Source organism: Pristis pectinata, chromosome 2 (genome assembly GCF_009764475.1).
Source record: "Pristis pectinata isolate sPriPec2 chromosome 2, sPriPec2.1.pri, whole genome shotgun sequence".
Lineage (NCBI taxonomy): Eukaryota > Metazoa > Chordata > Chondrichthyes > Rhinopristiformes > Pristidae > Pristis > Pristis pectinata.
In genome coordinates, this window is record NC_067406.1 from 2,148,150 (window position 1) to 2,167,355 (window position 19,206).

Consider the following 19,206-nt stretch of genomic DNA (forward strand, 5'->3'; position numbering starts at 1 on the left):
CAACCCTTGATAAAGTCCTGAATGATCTGTGGATCTCGGTCAGACTCCCAGCACTGTACCGGACAGCCGACGTCCCTTACCTGGTGCCCTACTGCCTTTTCTGGGCCTCCTGTCGGTCTGGGAGACGCCCTTCCTCCTCCTGTCCCTGGGACCAGTGGCTGGCTGCTTGCTGGGGGAGGCCGAGCAGTCCCAGTGCCCGACCAGTTGGTGCAGGGTCACCTCCGAATCCGGCGAAGGGAAGGTCACACCCACGTCACGGGTCTGTCTCCTCGTGGCACCTGGGACTATCTCCAGAGAGCCTGACACAAGACAGCAGCTGTCACAACTGAGGAAAGTGGGGGACAGGGGGAGGGCCAATGAGGGGGCTTGGGGGGCAATGAGAGAAGCCAAGGGAGACAAGACACTGCAGATGCTGGAGCAAAAATCTAGCTACTGGGTGAACAGTGAGTCAGTGGGGGGAGAGGAACTGCTGGATGTTTCAGGTTGAGACCCAGCACCAGGGTCCTAGATGAGGCGGTAGAGGAGGCAGCTTTAACAATCAGTGAAAGGTTCTACAGGCCGTTCCTGGGTTGTGAACACCCCACTTATGGACACCTTTACATATGAACAAGCTCCCATGTTAGTAAATTCTGAAGTACATACAAACACTCGTTCCTACGAATGGCAGAATAGGCTCCCTCCCCGCCACCTCCACCTCCCCCACCCCCCCCCCCAACCATTCCTTCCTTATCAGGATGTTGTGTTTTTGATGCCATTCATTGCAATACTGTGGAAGTGTGGTTAGTGTTTGGAGGGATTTTTGTATATTTTTTGACACAGACAGAATCAACCTATGGACTCCTGTAAAAAGAGAACTCGTTCATTACCCAGGGATGGCAAGTAGGGTTGAAAAAAATCCTTCTGACGCCCGAGTGCTTCAACATCGAAGAGTGTTGTGGGCATTGTTAAAGCAAACACACCATGCATTAAAACAAAAGACACACAGAAAGCAAATGTGGTGAGTTACGTGAAGGGCACTGATTCAGACCGAGGTGTTGGAGCAGACAAATCACCTGGGACAGAATCATCACCATAACTTCCCCAGGAACACGCTAACAGGGTAGGGAACCCGAGACAGGCAAAGCAGGGCCAGAATAGTGACAGAGAGAAGGACAGAGTGATGTCTCCAAAGCCATAGCAGACAACATATCTAACAGAACATCAGGTAATTAGCGCGAGGGACACAGGCAAGCAGTAGCTCAGTCTGTAGGGAGCGCGAGGAGGAACAGCTCAATCTGCAAAGGCCGGTAACAAAACAAAGTGTTGACATTTAGTGAACGGATGAGTTCAGGAGATTTTGTTACCGCACAAGGTCAAACAGAAAAGTGAGCGAAGTATGGAGTGAGGGAGAGGAAGTGAGAGCAGGAAGAGAGGTTGCAGTTGACTGCACCACTGTCACAGAGGGGAAGCCCCAGAAAGACGGGACTGCTCAGTGTTCAGTATTGCTCTGTTGTTCCGGATGTGTTAAATCTGTTGTGCGTACAGCCGAGACACCTGTGCCCATTGCGGTTTGTTGTGGTCTCAGACAAGTCTAACGGAAGGACGAATCAGGGGAGGTGGGCGAGCAGTGTGCCCTGCTCTCACTGACCTGCCTGCACCCCCTGATTGACGAGACGCGTGCCCTTCTTGTTGACGAGCCGGCTGGTCGGGCGGCGGGTTGGTCGAGCGGATGGTCTTCGTGCAGAGTCAGAGGTGGTAGAGGAGACGGTGAGAGCCTGTGGTGTGGAGACCTGCAGGGGGGGGCACCAAGATGCAGCGGAACGTCATCTGCCCTGCCACACAGCGGTAGTCACGACACCTAGAGAGAGTGGGATCGGGAACACGGCACAGGCAGCGGGATGGGAGAGGGAACGGCGAGGGAAATCACAGAAACACCCCCCAGCAAGGTCACCAAGCCAGACTGACCAGCTGACCACCAGTGACATTGCTGGTCCAGGTCGGGCCGCGTGTGGGGGTCAGGGTGAGGCTTTGCGCAGCGAGATGGGGACAGAGACACGTGAAGGGTTGGGTATTTGTGCTGAGAGGGGCTGGGCAATTGAGAGCGTCAGTGGGCAATGTCCCCTATTTTGGTGCAGGGATGATCGAGGTGAGCCGAGAACCACAGGCCATTACCGAGGGGCTGCATCACTCCTGGGGCGGGGTTACACCTCACCCTGGTCACCAGCCCTCAGGGAGGATGTGTAAGTGGGGCAGTACTCAGGGGCAGGCTACAGGTCCAGCCACAGCACTGGATCGGAGCAGAATTCAGTTGTAGGTGAGTCGAGGAGGTGTTGGGAGTACAGAGTGTTCTGGGGCAAGTCTAGAACAAGGGCCAAACAAAATCAGAGGCAGGGCATTCAGTGATGAGGCCAGACCCCTCACTTACACAGAAGGCCATTCAGCCCCTCAAGTCTGCCTCCCCTTCATCAAGGTCACAGCTGATCTAAATCAGTGCCATTTCCTTCAATGTCCAGAAACCTATCGACCTCTATTCTGAATGAATTCAATGAGCGAGCCTCCGGGTAGAGAATTACACAGGTTCATCACTCCATGAAGAAACTTCAGTCCTAAATGGCCAACCCTTATTCTGAGACCGTGGCAGCAGCTGGGGAACACCCTCCCGACATCCGCCTGTCGAGGCCTGTAACAATTTCACAACTTTCAATGAAATCTCTCTAAATCCAAGACAATCCAGTCCCGTCGATCTCTCCTCACACAACCCCCAGCCCCATCTAGAGAGCCTTGTCTGCACTGCCTCTGCAGCAAGCACATCCTTGTTTAGGTAAGGAGACCAAAGTTATACACAGTGCTCCAGGTACCATAGAACAATACGGCACAATACAGGCCCTTCGGCCCACCATGTTGTGCTGACCTTTAAACCTCACCTAAGACTATCTAACCCCTTCCTCCCACATATCCCTCTATCTTAAATTCCTCCATATGCTTATCTAACAATCTCTTGAACTTGACCAATGTATCAGCCTCCACCACCACCCCAGGCAGCGCATTCCATGCACCAACCACTCTCTGGGTGAAAAACCTCCCTCTGACATCTCCCTTGAACTCCCCCCCCCCGCCCCCGCCCCCGCCCCCCCCCCCCCCCCCCCCCCCGTTACCTTAAAGCCGTGCCCACATTCACAAGTCCCACTATAACTGCAGGAAGACACCTTTCTCAAATCCTCTTGCAGGATTTGAGAAGTAAAACATTTACTGCAGTTATACTGGGACACTCCCTTCGACTTAGGAGGGAATCAATGGAAAAATTCACACTGGTAGGTTTTTGATGGGTGACGTGTTAAGGAACATAGGTAGGCCGCTGTTAAGTGATGTGTTAAGAGGTTGGACAAACTAGGATTGTGTTCTCTGGAGCAGAGGCTGAGGAGAGGAATGACAGAAGTTTATAAAATTATGAGAGGCAGAGATAGGGTAGACAGTCAGAGTCATTTTCCCAGGGTGGAAATGCACAAGGTGGGGGGGTTCAAAGATGTGCGGGGCAAGGTTTTTTTGTACACACAGAGGGTGGTGGGTGCCTGGAAGGGCTGCCAGGGGAGGTGGTGGAGGCAGACACAGAGGTGGTGTTTAGAGGCTGTTAGGCAGACACATGAATGTGCAGGGACTGGAGGGATATGGATCACGTGCAGGCAGAAGGGATTTAGTTTAATTCGACATTGTGTTCGGCACAGACACCGTGGGCAGGAGGGCCTATTCCTAGAACACTACAGCACAGTACAGGCCCTTCAGCCCACAATGTTGTGCCGACATTTTATCCTGCTCTAAGATCTATCTAACCCTTCCCTCCCACATAGCCCCCTATTTTTCTATCATTCATGTGGCTATCTAAGAGTCTCTTAAATGTCCCTAATGTATCTGCCCCCACAACCTCTGCAGGCAGTGCGTTCCACACACCCACCACTCTCTGTGTAAAAAAACTTACCCCTGACATCCCCCTTATACCTTCCTCCAATCACCTTAAAAGTATGTCCCCTCGTGTTAGCCATTGTCACTCTGGGAAAGTCTCTGACTGTCCACTCGATCTATGCCTCTTATCATCTTGTACACCTCTATCAAGTCACCTCTCATCTTCCTCCTCTCCAAAGAGAAAAGCCCTAGCTCACTCAACGTATCCTCGTAAGACATGCTCTCCAATCCAGGCAGCATCCTGGTAAATCTCCTCTGCACCCTCTCTAAAGCTTCCACATCCTTCCTATAATGAGGCGACCAGAACTGAACACAATACTCCAAGTGTGGTCTAACCAGAGTTCTATAGAGCTGCAACATCACCTCGCGGCTCTTGAACTCAATATCCCGGCTAAGTGATATTGACTAAGGCCAACGCTCCATACACCTTCTTAACAACCCTATCAACCTGTGTGGCAACCTTGAGGGATCTATAGACGTGGACCCCAAGATCCCTCTGTTCCTCCACCTTGGTGGGTCCCTGCGGGAGATGCGTTGGGGGACGTCGCAGGGTCCCTGCGGGAGACGCGTTGGGAGCTGGGGAACCGAGGTGAGGAGATGGAATCAAATCAGCCACAATCTCACTGAATGAAGGAACAGAACAGTCTGGAGGGGCCGAGTGGTCTCCTCTCTCTCTCTCCCCCCAGGGTGGAGGAGTGTGTGACCAATCCTCATTGGTTGTTCAGTGAGGGCCAAGAGTGCACCACGGTTGGAGTGAAGGGCAGCTGCATCAGCTGGGGGTGGGGGAGGAAAAACCACACTGACCTGCTGGGAAACCGGAGCTCCTGGGCACCGGGTCTCGCCCCTCCTCTGCCGCTCCCTCCTGTGAGCCGAGCTCTCCTTCTGCTGCTGGATGGCACTGTAGAGGCGGGAGAGGGGCAGCACGCGCTCCGGCCCGAAGGCTCGGATCAGGCGGGCAGTGTCGATGGTGGAGGCCGTGCTGGCCGAGTCCACCGGGCCGCTGGAGTCCACCGGGCTGGCCAGGATCCCGTCCGCCGGGCTGCTGCCGGTGTCCGTGTCCCGCCACTGCTCCAGGAGGTCTCGGATGCGGTCAGTGGAGATCTCGGCCAGTGAGGCAGAGCTGGGCGTGTCCGGGCGGTGGGGGGGCAGTGGCGGGTTCCTGAGGAACTGAGCCAGCCGGTCGAGCCGCTGCAGCAGCGACAGCTCGCTGGCCGTGCTAGAGCTCAGGCTGCACTGCCTCCTCTGCCTCTGCTTGAAGCGCTCCCACAGCTCGTCCAACGCGCTGCGGGGGCCATCTCCGGGGTCAGCGCCGGTCTCGGGGGCCGGCTGTCCGCGGCCATCTCCGGGGTCAGTGCCGGTCTCGGGGGCCGGCTGTCCGCGGCCGCTCCTGGCTGCAGCTTTCGCCCGCTCCTTGTATGACAGACGGAGCTCCCCCTCCTGTTCCCAGGAGCCCAGCCAGGCCTCCCGCCGGCTGCCTGCCTCTCGCTGCCTCTCCTCCGGGTGACGCCAAGGCCTCCTGCTCCCTGTCCCTGGGGCACTCCTCACCCTGGGCTCCAAGCCAGGATGGGCACCCCCGCCTCCTAGGTCTCGCCTCTTCAGGCTGGCGAAGCCCCCTGCCCCCTGTGTGTGGGGGCTCTGGTGATGTCTGGCACCTGTGGGGACAGAGCAGAGTGTAAAGCAGTACAGCAAAGTGGGAGGGGGGCTGTGTGCTAACACCTCCCACTTCACCCACACCTCCGCCCCACTTCACCCACCCCCTCCTCTCCCCCCACTTCACCCACCCCCTCCTCTCCCCCCACCCCATTCCACCCACACCCCTCCTACCCCCCTCCTCTCACACTCACACACACAGTTGTACACTGACTCCCAGTTACAAGTCTTGTTTCCAGGTTGAACGTCTCCCCACCTCCCTTCCTGATGACCACTTCCCACCACCATCTTTCAGAGGTCTACGTGTCACTGCCTATCCCCAAGTGACCCTGGACTCTGGTCTGGAGGGCTATGGCAGTCACACTGAGTGGGTCTGGAGTCACATACACCTCCCGAAAGGGCAAGGACAGCAGGAATCCAGCCCTGGCACAATCCCCAAATTCAAATCATTCCACCACTGGCATTTGTCAAGGCCCCAAGCTCCGGAATTCATTCCCTAAACCCCTCTGGCCTCATTTAAAAGCTGCATCTTTGATCAAGCTTTCAGCCACCTGTGCTGGTGTCTCTGAGACTCGTTGTCAAACTGGGTTTGATACTCAATCCCTACAGGCACCTTTTCCCTGACACAGGAGTCAGCAAGATGTGGTGCATCAGAGCCAAATTAATCTTAGTGCCGACTCTCCCCATGGGCCCAAACCATCATCTGCTTCAAAAATGTACTTAACTTTTCCTTCAACGATGGTGGTGGCTTCATTAAACACACCGAGATACAGACAGTTCATTGCTCCAACCCTCCAGGTAAAGCCATTCCTTTGAAACTCACCATAAAATTACAGTAAAGCGATAACCTCCCAACACCAACTCCCCATTTATAGGAAACTCCTCCCCACTTCACCAAAAACATTTTATAATTTTAAAGTTAAATCTGATCAGACACTCCAGTTTCAACATTGTCTGCTTCACGAGTTTTCAAGGCTTTCTATATGGGTGGATCTTCTGAGCTCCAGCGACTGGTTTAAAAAAAACCTCAGTTAGATGGTCTTGGGTTCAAGCCACAAGCACAGATTTAAGGATAAGAGGCATGAATAAAGAGCAACAACCTCCATTTACCAGGTACTACACTACTGGATCATTATTTCAGTGCTGGGCTTGATATCTAGAGGCAGGACGAAGGCAACCATCTTTAACGTCACAAGAAAGCATGAACAGGCTTCAAAGAAATCTCAGTAAACCAATAAAAAAAAGACGATTGGGAATGTGCTCCTGTGGGGACAGACCCTCAGTGATTAGTTGGTAGATAACGCCTGTTTCCTCACACTGAGGAGCTGAGAACTAGTGGCACACTGCCCAGATAGGGCAGAGACACTTAAAACTGGTCAATTGGTTTATTATTGTCACACGTACTGAGGTACAGTAAAAAACTGGTCTTACAAACTGTTCATACACATCAATTCATTACACAGTGTATTGAGGTAGTACAAAGAAAAACAATGCAGAATAAAGTGTTACAGTTACAGAGAAAGTGCAGCGCAGGCAGACAATAAGGTGCAAGGCCATAACGAGGTAGACTGTGAGGTCAAGAATTCATCTTATCGTACCAGGGGACCACTCAATAGTCTTATAACAGTGGGATAGAAGGTGTCCTTGAGCCTGGTGGTATGTGCTTTCGGGCCTTTGTATCTTCTGCCCGATGAGAGGGGAGGAGAGGAGAGAATTAGGACCAAAATGGAAAATCTCTTCACTTGCAGGGTGGTGAATCTCTAAGCCCTGTCTCCGAGGCTGTGGGTGCTCAGTCAGGATATATTCTACACCGACTTAGGTCAGTGGACAAGGCGTGGCACTGACCACACCTTAAATGTTTTGGCTCACTCCTGTTTCCCGTTCTTGCTTTAGAGAGGTCTGAGAGCCCGCAGCGTGGCTAAGTAGAGGTCAGTTGTCATGAGGGTCACTTTATAAAGGTATTGGTTTATCATTGTCACTTGTACCAAGGTAGAGTGAAAAACTTGTCTTGCATACCATTCGTACAAATCAATTCATTACACAGTGCATTGAGGTAGTACAAGGTAAAAACAATGACAGAGTAAAGTGTCACAACTACAGGAAAGTGCAGTGCAGACAGACAATAAGGTGCAAGGTCATAACGAGGTAGATTGTGAGGTCAAGAGCCCATCTCGTCATATCAGGGAACCGAGGGTCATCCAGACTTGCAATGAATTATCTGCCCACAGTAAGAAAGGAATCACCGTGGTCCAGAGTGGTGCATATCCTGGCTGTGCCCGATCTCTGTGTGTAGAGCACGAGTGGGACCCTAGGTGTGGACCTCATGGTCACTGATCTTCCTCAAGGGTCAGAGAAAATTTCCCTTGAGGAACCCTTGATTGGTCCTGAAAGAAGTCTCTGTCTGTTCTGTTGGCTCTTCCTGGAGCTGACACTAGGGGAAGGAGGGGTTCTGTGGAGCACACCCAACCGACATCCAAACTCTCCTTCTCGCCTCTTTTCACATTCTACCAAAATTCATCTTTCAGTGCTGCTGCCGGTGTGGTACACCCTCATATTGGGCAGGTCCTGCAACCTTCTCGGGCAAAGGGGGACAGGCAATAAGCACAGGCCCCTCAGTAACAGATGTGGCCCGAGGAAGAACAAAGCTTCCTTTAACATTTATAGAGTTGTACAGCACTGAAACAGGCCCTTCGGCCCACCACATCAATGCTGACCTTTTTGCCCATCTACATTTACCCACATTAGGACCGTATTCTTCTACACCTTGCCTATTCAAGCACCTGTCTAAATGCCTGTCACACGTAGTGATTGTACCTGATTCCACTACCTCCTCTGGCAGCACGTTCCAGATATCAACCCCTCCCTGTGTGAAAACTGACCCCTCACATCCCCTTTAAAACTCCTTCCTCTCACCTTAAACCGATGCCCTCTTGTTTTTGATCCCCCTAGCTTGAGAAAGAGATTTTGACTATCTACCCCATCTATGCCTCTTATAATCTTATACACCTCTGTCAGGTCACGCCTCAGCCTGTCACTCCAGGGAAAACAAGCCCAGCCTATCCAATCTCTCCACGTTTCACAAAGATTGATCATCATTTTTTATCCTCTTTACTCCAGTCAGGACACTCACAATCCGAATGGTCTCCGCTCCTAAACCATTTCCATGCCCGGTGGGTAGATATCAGACCCTCTCAGTCCTAGATGATCCACTCATCTGTCCACACTGAGGTGCCTGCCCTTCCCACATTCTCACCTCTCTCCTCCTTGCCCCTGGTCACGTTCGAGGTTGCAGCCTTCCTACTATCTCGGTGCGCGGTTCCTTTGCTCAAGGTGGTGTAGCCTCTTGGTGGTGGTACTTGGGATGGGAGGCTTGGGGGAGGTATGTCACGTGAATCTGGGAGGTGAAAGAGAGCCCAGATCAGAAACCACAATGCCAGAACCTGCAGAGAGACATTAAAAGTTCCAGGGCTGACCTGCTCGGTAAGTCTCGCTGCTGTTCTCAGAATCCACCAGGCCAAACCTACGCCTTGTCCCGGAGCTGGGTACGTAGAACAGCTTGGAGCTGCCAGAAGGTTTGTAGGGCAACATCAGGGGAACATCTGTGGGAAAGAGGACACACTGTAGTCTACCCCTCAGGGCTGAACAGAGAGGCGATCCCCCTCTCAACCCCACTTACCAGACCACGTGCCCCAGCACCAGGCACCACCCCCCCCCCAGGGCCAGACTGCCCCCCACCCCCACAGGCCCAGACACCACACTGCCCCCCCACCCCCAGTCCACAGGCCCAGACACCAGACTGCCTCCCCCACCCCCAGTCCACAGGCCCAGACACTAGACTGCCCCCCCACCCCCAGTCCACAGGCCCAGACTGCCCCCCCACCCCCAGTCCACAGGCCCAGACACCAGACTGCCTCCCCCACCCCCAGTCCACAGGCCCAGACACTAGACTGCCCCCCCACCCCCAGTCCACACCCCCAGACACCAGACTGCCCCCCCCACCCCCCGCCCCCAGGCCCAGACACCAGACTGCCCCCACCCCCACAGGCCCAGACACCAGACTGGCCCCCCCCCACCCCCAGTCCACAGGCCTAGACACCAGACTGCCCCCCCACCCCCAGTCCACAGGTCCAGACACCAGACTGCCCCCCACCCACAGGCCCAGACATAAGACTGCCCCCCACCCCACAGGCCCAGACACCAGACTGCCCCCCCACCCCCAGTCCACAGGCCCAGACACCAGACTGGCCCCCCCCACCCCCAGTCCACAGGCCCAGACACCAGACTGCCTCCCCCACCCCATCCACAGGCCCAGACACCAGACTGCCCCCCTCCCCACCCCCAGTCCACAGGCCCAGACACCAGACTGCCCCCCCTCCCCCACCCCCAGCCCCTAGGCCCAGACATTGACCCCACCAGCCCCTGTGGGCAGCAGACTCCCTGGAACCAAGACCCCACCCCCCTACAACCCACTCCTGGTCCGGGCGTTATTTTGCAACCTCCATCAGCACGGTAACATCCAGAGTTCTTGCAGGTGATGTCACAAACAGTGTGATGCTTGCACGGGAAATGCATTATTCCATAATGAGCCCAGTAACAACAGAAAATCAGCCCCTCCCTCTTTTACAAACACTCCAGTAACTTAGGCAAAAACCAGGCCCATAAAGATACCCCAGGAACACAGACTGGAGGGAGCAGACCACAGGCTGAATACACCAGCTTTGTAGTCAAGGCAATAAAACCATTGGATACACAAACGAAAGTTGGAAGTGGCAACACTGACAGAATTACAGCAATGCAAAGCAGGGTTTGGGTAAAATTAAGAAACAGTGAAGTATTGGGGTGTGTGGTGGAAGTACTGGGAACTACTGGGATCTGTACTCGGTTCCTGGCCATTCACAATCTGCATTAACCATTTGCCTAGGAGACTAAATATCAGATTTCCACATGTGGAGAGGTGGCGCAGGAGCTCTTCAATGGAACCATGACTGATGTAAGCTTGGCCTCAGTACCACTCTCCTACCGTTCCCCACACCCCTGACTCGGTAACAAGTGTCCTCTTTTCATAGAATGAAGAGCAGACCATTTGACCCCTCAAGACTGTCCCCCATTCAACGTCAGCAGCTGCTTTCCCTTCACGAATCCATTGCCCTTGTCCGCACATTCTTTGCGTGTCCGAGCAGCTCTCAACCTTTGCCCAGAATGTGCTTTAGAGCCTTTGCAGCTCTCTGTGAGGAATTTCTCCTCATCTGCAGTCGGGGTGGGGGGGGGGACAGTCTCAGGTCACTTTCCCCAGAAGCCCCCACTCCCTGCCCCGGGACAGGCCGGGCCCCCGCTCCCTGTCCCAAGGACTACCTCAGGACAGCTGGTTGGGCACTTTCCACAGACCGTGCTCCCTCTGGCTGCAGTGGTTGGCTCTCTCCAGCAGCAACCTGGTCTCAGAGCTTAGATCTCTCAGTGCAATCACCTCTCATTCGTCTGAACTCCAGAGACCCTTACCTTTCCTGTCCTCCAATAGTGTAAAAACAAAAAGAGGTTTTAACAACAATCAAATGAAACTTGTTCAATTAACAAAATTTATATTTGCCCTGGTGTGATTCCAACCCACATCTCCAGATCATCAATCCAAGCTCCTTTACAGCGAGTGCACTAACTTAACCACTAAGCTCCCACACCCAACTGTAGTTAGCCCCTTGTGATAAAGGCAATATATGTGTCTTCCCTGCTGCTTGCTGCAGCTGTACCAAACCCTGTGTGCAAGTACCCCTGGACCCCTCTGACTCCCACCATTTACCATTTACCCACCCTGCTTTCCCATTGCATTCACCCACGTGGTTAGCACAACGCTATCCCAGATCCTGCCCACTCACACTGTGCCGACCTCAAAGCTCACTGGTAGATATAAGTCATCAATGGCTACAGGCCTCGCATTAAGAATGGTGCTTCTTCTCAGCTGGTTAGTCTGCCACCCAGACAGAATGTTACAGGATGCCAAATCAGCCCACAGTGCCCACACCAGCTCTTTACCAGAACAACTTATTAGTTCTGGTTCCCCCCAACTCCCAGAGCCTTCCAAATATTTCCTCTGTGTATTTATCCAATTCCCTCATGAATGCCCCAATGGAACCTGCCCCACCACACCTGCAGATCCAGATTCCAACCACACGCTTAAAGGAAACATCACTCTTAATTCTTTCCATAGATGCTGCTTGACCCACTGAGTTCCCCAGCTCCTTTGTGTATTGCTCCAGATTCCAGCATCTGCAGTCTCGTGTCTCTGACTCTTAATTCTCTTCCCGTTTGATACCTGTGAGCTCAAGGTCTCGACCCCTCCGCCAATGGGAGCAGACTCCCAGTCTAGACTCCTCCATCATTTTAAATACTTCTATCGTCTCCCCCTTCCCCAAAAAGAAACCTTCCCCTCCATCTCTAATGTCTTCTCCTAATGACGTTGGTTCCCAACTCTATGCTGGTGGAAGTCCCCAGCATCAGACAACACCCCCCCACCCCTTCTCAGCCCCTCACCTGTAGTCGAGGCACGGCCAGAGACGGCAGTGGTCCCTCCAGTCACTGGAGCCAGGATGGACGGAGTTCTCTCAGTCTGAGCTGCCAAGTCCTGGCCCTGCCTCTGTTTGGGCGAAGATCCTGCCGGGAGTGTTGGAGCCGGTCCACACGTCTGAGTGGACACGTCCACCTTGCTGCCGTCCTGTGCAGTGCGAGTCCTCACTTCCAGACCGTCCTGGCCAAATGGTTGTCCAGTGCTGGGGAACTTGGCTTCTGAGGCATGGTCGAACAAGGGAGGGAAGGTAGGGCAGAAGGCTGGCACAGGCATAGGCACCGGAGGGTAGGGGGGCCCGTTGCAGGCTGTTCCCAGGGCAGGGTGGTGAGCTGGTGGAGAGGGCTGCAATCCCGAGTCCCTGCCTGTCCACTGGCCGTCTCTGGCCAGAAACAGGGGGTTCCCCGAGGGAGAGGGGGGTCTCCCGGAGCAGACTGTGGAGGTGTTGGGGCGGTTGGGAGACAGGGTTACCCTGACGTGGGACATCACGGTCCTGGTGGGAGAGCGGAGGGGGACAGGGTCGGGGTCAGGCGCCTCGAGGACCACCTCTGCCAGGCTCTGTCCCATCACACTGGGCTTGGCAGCACGCTGATCCCCCTGGCCCCAGTCACTCTGTGGGCACTGCGCCTCCTCGACATTGACCGTGGGCTTGGGGGACTGGGTCGGCTCTGCGCCCGGTACTTCAGCCTCCAACAGGTGGGCAGGGGGCTCCTCATGGTCAGCAGGTGGGGGTGCGAGGAGGGGAGTCGTAGGCGGGTGGCTAGCAGAAGGGGGCCTCCTGCAAGAGGAGAAGGTGATGGCGGTGATGGGCCGGGCAGACTGGGAGCAGTCAGTGGCAGGGGGGCCTGCGTCCACAGCCTCCAGGAGGCTGTCCATGTCCCACCCCACGGATGTCCGCAGCTGCACCCTGCTCTCAAACCGCTTCTCCGATAGGTTCTGGAGCTGGGTGTAGATCTGGGAGCTTGCTGTGTTGAGGGAGAGGAACGTTGTGAGGGGGCGGGCAGGCCAGCCGGTGTCTGCAGACGATGTCGGTGATAAATCCCCAGTTTCCGCCGACCATGCACCCTGTCAGAGACACAAATGTCACTTCGTCTGCTCCCCGAGAGCCCCACCCACCCCGAGCACCCAGAGCACAGGCTGAGAGTCAGAGTCATACAGCAAGGACACAGGCCTTTCCTGTTAGATATCTCCACTTTACCATACTTCTCCATTCCTACCAACTGCCAGCAGAGAGAATTCCCTGGTCATCTCCTGGTTTCTCCCCTCCAGGAGCTAACAGCAGTACACAAGGGCAGCATTCTCAGCTGTCATGTTGTCTCCACAATAACAAGGCTTTCCTAAAGCCTTCTGTGAGTGTTGACCATCACACCTCACTCAGGACCACAGCAAGAGGATTAACAAAACAATTCCCCACCCTCACTATGAATTAAGTGTCAACCCACCATGGTTAGAGAATCATCGCCACATTCACACAGCAAATCTACAGGCCACGCCCCGGAGTAATCTCCCCTTCCCCTCCCTAGAGGACTTCACCACACAAGGAGCACAACACTGACCTCCAGTGCATGCGGGTCAGCACAAACTCAAAGCATGCTCCTTCCAGGGAGAGGGACACAGCTGAAAACTCAAGCAGGCAATCCTCAGGACCTTGTGAACCAAACAGCAGTGGGTAGATCACACACCAGAAGGGATTACACACTGAAAACACGGCAACTTACGGCCGGGCAGCTGGGGCTGAAGGGATCCGTGCCTGTAATGAAGAAGTCTGCACTGGTGAGTCTGTCCGAGTGCAGCACACTCAGGCCCAGCATCAGCAAACAGCGATGAGTTTGGGATGTGTCACGAGTGCCAGCCTCACCCAGTGTCTCCAGCTGTATTGTGGTGGGTCCTTGGGCAAGGAGACAGTCAGCCTCCTTCATTCACCTAGTACTGGTGTTGCTCAGCATTCAACACCATCATCCCCTCAGTGCTAATCAACAAGCTTCAAAACCTGGGCCTCTGTACCTCGCTCTGCAACTGGATCCTCGACTTCCTTATCAGGAGACCACAGTCAGTGCAGATCGGTAGTAACACCTCTTTGCTGACAATCAACGCAGGTGCACCATAAGGATGCGTGCTTAGCCCACTACTCTACCCTCTCTACACTCATGACCGTGTGGCTAGGCACAGCTCAAACGCCATCTATAAATTCGACAATGACACCACTGTTGTTGGTAAAATCTCAGGTGGTGACAAGGAGGCGTACAGGAGTGAGATAGATTGGCTGGTTGAGTGGTGTTGCAACAACAACTTTGCACTCAATGTCAAGGAATTGATTGTGGACTTCAGGAAGGGGAAGTCGGGAGAACACACACCAGTCCTCATTGAGGGGTCAGCGGTGGAAAGGGTGAGCAGCTTCAAGTTCCTGGGCGTCAACATCTCAGAGGATCTGCCCTGGGCCCAACACTGAAGAAGGCAGGCCAGCAGTTCTACTTCATTAGGAGTTTGAGTATGTTACCAAAGACCCTTACAAATTTCTATAGACGTGCGGTGGAGAGCATTCTGACTGGTTGCATCACAGCCTGGTGTGGAGCCTCCAATGCACAGGATCACAAGAGGCTGCAGAGATTTGTAGACTGCCAGCTCCATCACATACACAACTCTCCCCACCATCGAGGACATCTTCAAGAGGCAGTATCCATCACTAAAGACCCTCACCATCTGAGACATGCCCTCTTAGAACATAGGAGTACAGCACAGAACAGGCCCTTCGGCTCACAATGTTGTGCCAACATAGCTAATCCCTTCTACCTGCAGAATGCCCATATCCCTCTATTTTCCTCTCATTCACGTGCCCATCCAAGCTCCTCTTAAAAGCCCCCAATGAGTTTGTCTCCACCACCCTATCAGGCAACACATTCCAGGCATCCACCACTCTGAGTAAAAAACGTACCCCTCAGGTCTCTTCTGAACCTACCCCCTCTCACCTTAAATGGTCTCTGAGCTGTAAAATTCCATGGTTCTATGAAGACAATGCATGGTAATGGATCATAACCAAATCACAGATATTATGCATTAAAAGAACAAGACAGCAGTGACTACAGCACAAGGGCAGAGATCAGATCCCACAATACTAGTCTGCAGTTGGATACATTCTTTAAGAATCAAAAGGAAGAATTCCAAATCCATCAAGAGAAGGGAATGGAGCCACAGAGACGACATCACGACATAAGGAACCAAAGCAGGACTGGGCCAGCCTACTCTACCTTCAGTGGGATTCAGTAAAATTTTCTACCTGAACACTACTTTCCTGCACCGTCCCCATGTCCTTGCATTGCCTCAGTATCCACTGTCTTATATACTCCACAGCTGAGCCTCCTCAGCCCTCTGGCCAAGAAAATTCCAAAGATTCACCACCCTCTGAGTGAAGAAATTTCTCATCTCAGCCCCGAATGGCCTACTCTTTACTTTGCTTCCGTCCTGAAGTGCAGTAAGAATTTTGTCTGCTTCAATGGGAACAACACTCTGCGTTCTTCTCACACTCTATGCTGTCACCCAACTGTATATCATCAGTATTGTACTTGGTCCCCCCACATCCAATCACTAACATACCCGAGCACCAACCCCTGTGGCACCTCACTGTATATGAGCTGTTTACTCCTACTGTTCTGTCGGTTGAGTAATTCTCAGTTTGTACCAGTGAAGATCACCCCCAACACGTGTTCTAACTTTGTTTAATCCCACGTGACACCTTATCAAAAGGCCTCCAAAAGTCCAAATACTTCACACTCACTTGCTTCCCTCATCTAATCTATTAACCACAAAGAAACTAAGATTTATCAAAGATGGTTTCCCTTACATAAATCCACGTCGACTCTATCCAATGCTATTATTATTTTCAGTGTTCCATTACAACTTCTGTAATAACAGCTTCTTGCAATTTCCTTCCCATTGACCAGGCGATGCACAGTTTTCTCTCCGCGTCCTTTGGTGACTGGGTTATATCTGCTACCTTCCAAAGTCAGAGGAACGACCACACTGTAGCCAATGGTACAGTGTTTGGGTGGTTTAGAAGTGGGCCGGCAAAAGGGCTTTGAATAGAGGCTTCGAAGTGTGCTAATGCTGATTGTACAGTATGGTAGAGAGTGACAGCCAGAGGAACATGACGTTATGGAGTTAGCGAGAAGGTCACAGCAGGGTGGGGGGGTGGTAGGGGACACAGATTTCACCCCAAACTAGAAAAGGAAAAGTGGACCTTCCACCTACATCCAGTTAAAAAAAAACAAGCACACAGCACAAACTAAACCAGGGAGTCTGATCAGACAAATGAAAAGCAACAAACAATCTACTGGAGGAACTCAGTGGGTCGAGCAGCACCTGTGGGGGAGAGGAGGTGGCCAGTATTGTTCTCTCCCCCACGTGTGCTGCCCATGCCGCTGAGTTCCTCCAGCAGATTCTTTGCTGCTTCAGATTCCAGCATCTGCAGTCTCTTACATCTCCAGACAAATTACGAGGTCATTGAAGAAGGATATATTCTCAGTGGATATGGCTGGCGTGGATTAGCGCAGTTGACAGACTAGGAAACTCGGGAACAGAAAGACAACACACATCAGATAAGGAAAAGAACAACTTACCCTGCAGGCATAGAAACACAATGTTGACTGCTCGGGTGCAGACACTGCACTGGTTGGGTCTACACCCAGCTCTGCTGTACACTTTTCTCCTCTGACGGCACAGGTCAGGTCCAGACTTGCCCCTCTGTTTACTGAAGGCTGCCCAAACATGCAGAGCTCTCACTGAGGGACATAGCTTTATTCAGCTGGATTTTCACAGCTGACAGGAGAAGGAAGGGTGGGGAAACGAGTGCCGCTTTCAGCTGGAAACAGCTCGAGATCCCAAGCATGCAATTCCCAATTCAGTGGGTAGGAACACCAACTCTGTCCAAATTTGGATGGTTGGTCCTCACCACAGATTTGTCCACTCAGCTCCTCTCCCTCACCTCTTCTCCTGGTACAGCAACGACTGTATCAGTGCAGCTTCCAGCTCTTGCACAGAACTAAAAACTTTCCTTGCTTCTGCTTCCAATTTCTGCTCTGGTCTCATTTTTAAATAATGCATCTGTTCTGCTTGTGTCAGCTTCCATACCTGTACTTCTTCTCTTCCCCTCCTCAACTTCTCCATCTCCACCTCCGGGAAAGGTTAGTGATCCACCAGAAGACCACAGACTCCCACAGCTGGGACCACACTTCACGACAGCCCACTTCCATTAAGGATTCCATTCTCCCAGTTTTTCCTTCTCCATCACTACTGAGGGACAAGCTTTAACTTCTCTTCTAGCCACTGCTTAGTCACTCTACCCATTTGGTTTCATTGTGTGTAAACCTGGTACCAATTATTTAAGTTCTAGCTGTTGCCTGCTTACCATTGTACCTCCTAATGTGGTTACCCAATCTACCAGAGATAACTCACGCCTCATGCCTTCATTGTTTGCTTTATTCAGATTTAAGGCCTCTTTTTACTTAAGTTTTTATGTCATTTGCTGATCTGAAGGATCTTATCTGCAACTTGTCTTAATCGTCATTTGGTGACTGAAGGTGTAGATGAGTGTATCAAACTATATTAGAAATGGTGAAGGGGATTAGTTAACTCCAGTTCCATTTAATATTGCGATGGATAGCCTATTAAAATCACTTTTGCTAGTTAGAACCACAAAAAGCTAATAAATTTCCCTTTTGTAATTCCACGTCAACTTTGCACAATCTTGTTACTACCGGCTCATCGATGAACCCAACATTAGATCTAATATATCCTGCTCCTCAATGGTCCCTCAGCACAACTGACTTGGAAAACATCCCTTGCACACTCAGTGAATTCATCCTCCACACACTGCTAATTTGATTAATTCAGTCTGTATGTAGATTGAAGTTCCCCATGATTATTGTTTGACCCTTGCTATATGTCCCTCTAATTTCCTGATTTATACAATGCCCAACATTACCACAACTACTTGGGAGCCACTAGACAACTCCCAACAATGTTTTCTGCCTCTTGCTGCTTTTTAGCTCCACCCAAACAGACTCGCCATCCTGATATTCTGAGCTAAAACCCTTCCCTTCTGCTGTCTTCATCCCACTTTTTATAACCAGTGCTGTCCACCTTTTTCCACTTTGCCTTTCTCATTTAAATGTTTAGTATTCTGGAATATTTAATTCCCAACCCTGGTCACTTTGCAAGCACATCTCTGCAAAGGCTATGAAACTGCACTCATTTATTTCTATTTGTCTTTCCATTTTGTTCCACTAATTGCAGGTATACTTTTACGTTTGAGTGCTCTGCCCTTCCTGACAGACTCGGGTAACATTACCTATTTGGTCCTTGCATTATTGCCTTGTCCTTTCTCCAAACATTCTCACATTTAATTTCCTTTCATCAAAGCCCACACACCCTTCAAACTCCCAGAACCAGAACCCAACCCCACATCCCTCTACTTTGTCTAAAGCCAGTTACAAGATTTGCAAGGACACAGTCTACAGTCTGATTCAAGTGAAGCCAGTGCCAAGGGAACAGCGTGCTTCTTTCCCAGTACTGGTGCCAGTGCCCATGAATTCAAACCTATTTCTCCATCAATCTTTGAGCCACCCATTCAACTTTCTGATCTCACTGACCCTGTGTGAACTGCAAGCGGCTCCAGTAATAAACCATAAACTATCCCTTCAGCAGATCTTCCTCATTTGTCCCATCTACTCAGTGGTTCCCCAGTACCTAAAGAGCAAGGGCAAAAGCTTGAGGCTCCTCCAGTGCTACTGCTGGATCTTCATACCTGCCTCACTCAGTTACCCCAGACCATCCCCCTTGAATGACCAATTCTATAGAGCTTAATATAAAAAATACGTCTGCGTCCTGAAACAAACTCCCCTCCTCCCAGATGGATCAGAGTGTCCAATCCCAGACTCTAGCTCATCAACTCTCAGCCAGTTTCTCAAGCTGCAGACACTGAAGAATGATGTGGTTTCCATGGTTGCCAGACAATTTCCATCAGCTCCCACATCCTGCAGCTGCAATACATCACCTTCCCTGCCATGCCCATG

At 52.1% G+C, this 19,206-nt stretch overlaps 1 protein-coding gene across 5 annotated transcripts in view; it reads right to left on the reverse strand.

Annotated features, from left to right (window-relative positions):
- Positions 1 to 19,206, reverse strand: part of alms1 (ALMS1 centrosome and basal body associated protein) — a 54,999-nt gene that overhangs the window by 9,025 nt on the left and 26,768 nt on the right. For all 5 annotated transcript variants that reach the window (XM_052010390.1, XM_052010389.1, XM_052010388.1 and 2 more), the window contains 6 exons: positions 12,109 to 13,204; positions 9,060 to 9,185; positions 8,840 to 8,980; positions 4,741 to 5,588; positions 1,628 to 1,769; positions 81 to 299 (listed from right to left, as the gene is read on the reverse strand). In XM_052010390.1, the coding sequence (XP_051866350.1) occupies positions 81 to 299; positions 1,628 to 1,769; positions 4,741 to 5,588; positions 8,840 to 8,980; positions 9,060 to 9,185; positions 12,109 to 13,204 (2,572 nt within the window). The remainder of the gene's footprint in view (positions 1 to 80; positions 300 to 1,627; positions 1,770 to 4,740; positions 5,589 to 8,839; positions 8,981 to 9,059; positions 9,186 to 12,108; positions 13,205 to 19,206) is intronic.